This window comes from Lottia gigantea, assembly GCF_000327385.1.
Source record: "Lottia gigantea unplaced genomic scaffold LOTGIsca_215, whole genome shotgun sequence".
NCBI lineage: Eukaryota > Metazoa > Mollusca > Gastropoda > Lottiidae > Lottia > Lottia gigantea.
The window spans coordinates 78,268-80,215 of NW_008708508.1; the positions used below are offsets into that span (position 1 = coordinate 78,268).

Sequence of the window (1,948 nt, forward strand, 5' to 3'; positions counted from 1 at the left end):
TAGATTCTCGCCCCTCTACCCGTCAGGGTCCTTCTTCACGTCCTCCCAAGCCTTCTTCTGACGACCAGTCTGATTCCACTGAGATTAGGGCCCTAACTAAGGCTAAGAGTCAAAACCAAACTGAAGGCCCTGACCTATAGAGGAAGGGAAATGGTTGGAGATATCAAGAAACTCCGTATTGCCGCCGGCCTCAACAAAGGGTTTGCTTGGTCCGAGACTGACGAAACAATCGACACATGGTTGAGCAAATTCTTTGCGTATCTGAAACGCAACCAGGCTATCCAAAGCGGCAAAGGCACCAACACCAATGTCGGCAATATGGCTAAACTTTTGTATTATGTGCAAAAGGAGGCAGGCATGCAGACAAGTCTGACGTCAAAGCTCTTCTACACGTGCCCTTGATGAGGAAATTCTACACCCGATTGGCCAATGACCTGGATGGCTCCGGAAATGGATATGGCTTACAGCCTTCTGCCATGAAAAACGAGTTCTCTGCTTTCGAGCACTTTCGTAAGTTTTTGCAGTACGACTGCGATTTCGTCACCACCGACCCAATGTTCTACACACACGCCAGGGACGTGTTGCACACTTTCTATTACCAAATGAAGACAATGTCCAGCAAAGAGGAGTCGTACGATGACCAGCAACGTTTGGCACACCAGCAGAACACACCCACTCAGGACTATTTGGCATTCCTGACGGCCTTCACCCGAAAAACTTTCGTCAATCTCAGTAAGGAGATAACAGCCTTCAGAGAAGTATGGGCTGCCCAAAATGACCTGCACGCCAAGCGCTACTATAGAGGCCACACCACAGTTCAACGGGCCTACAGAAACAAGGATACGGTTCACTGTCTTCTCAATGCCTTGAATGTCCCTGGTGTTTCAACCCCCCAGGACAGTTCTGGCATTCCTTCCACTTCTGGCGCTTTCGCAGCTCCATCTTCCACCGCTCCTCTTTCTGGCACAGAGGCTTCTGTCTCTATTTCACGTGCCCCTTCTTCATGCAGTAGTATTTCCTGTCGTGTTCAGCAGATTCGTCAACGTACCTATGCGGCGTCGACGATCATGGCGTCTTGCTTCAGGAAAGCAGACACGTCATCAAGAAGGTTACCTCCTATCTGAGGGACCTTAAACTGCACAGGTACGCTGAGCATTTCGTGGAGTGCACCAGACATTCCAAGACCTCCACGAAAGCTCAAGTTGCTCAATTCTTGTCTAAGCAGTATCCAGAGCTGAAGGGTCTACCCTCTAGGATCCAGACCATCTCCAGTTATGCGAGTACCCTGTATCGGAATATAGCCTATCCGACACAATCTTCCTCTTTCCTTCAGCTCACCAATGACCCGGTTCTTCTACGAAACGCCGTCAGATCACAGACTTGACACGATTTGTGCCAGTAAGGCCCTCTCCCCAAGGCGTTTTGCGGAGCAGAGACACGCAAAAGGTCAGTATCTCTCCGGCAAAAATAACGACGAAAAGTACGGAGGCTCTGACGGTGGCATGGGCTACAAGATCAAGTTCCGTTTACGGTTTAGATGACAAATGGCACTACAGAGATGCCTCCCAAGACGATGGGCCGGCTGATCAACCACAGCACCTGCTGCCCCAACGTCAAAAGCAAACCCATCGATCTTTTCCGGGATGGTCAACCCATTATTGTCTTCAAGGCCATCAAGGCAATCAAGGCGATGAGATTAGATTCTTTCCGACTATAATGACAGTCAATCTTCCGCCGATTTTCTTAAGACTTGTCCCGTTTGCCAGGGCGATCCCCTGAGGAACAACGCACTCGATGCCGTTTCCGAGCCAGAAAACCAACCACCACAAAAGAAACGCACAGACTCTTCTACCTCTATTGCACCTGCCCCCTCGACTGGCACAGAGGATTCTACCTCTATTGTACGTGCTTCCTCTCCTGGCATAGAGGCTTCACCCTCTAATCGTCT

The 1,948-nt window shown here is 49.9% G+C and overlaps 1 protein-coding gene across 1 annotated transcript; it reads left to right on the forward strand.

The window, feature by feature from the left end:
- Window positions 1-611: 611 nt before the first annotated feature.
- Window positions 612-1,124, forward strand: LOTGIDRAFT_174747 (hypothetical protein; the record flags this gene model as incomplete). Its single annotated transcript, XM_009054393.1, has 1 exon — window positions 612-1,124. The coding sequence occupies one exon, from the start codon at window positions 612-614 to the stop codon at window positions 1,122-1,124; it is 513 nt and encodes a 170-aa protein (XP_009052641.1).
- Window positions 1,125-1,948: the final 824 nt, after the last annotated feature.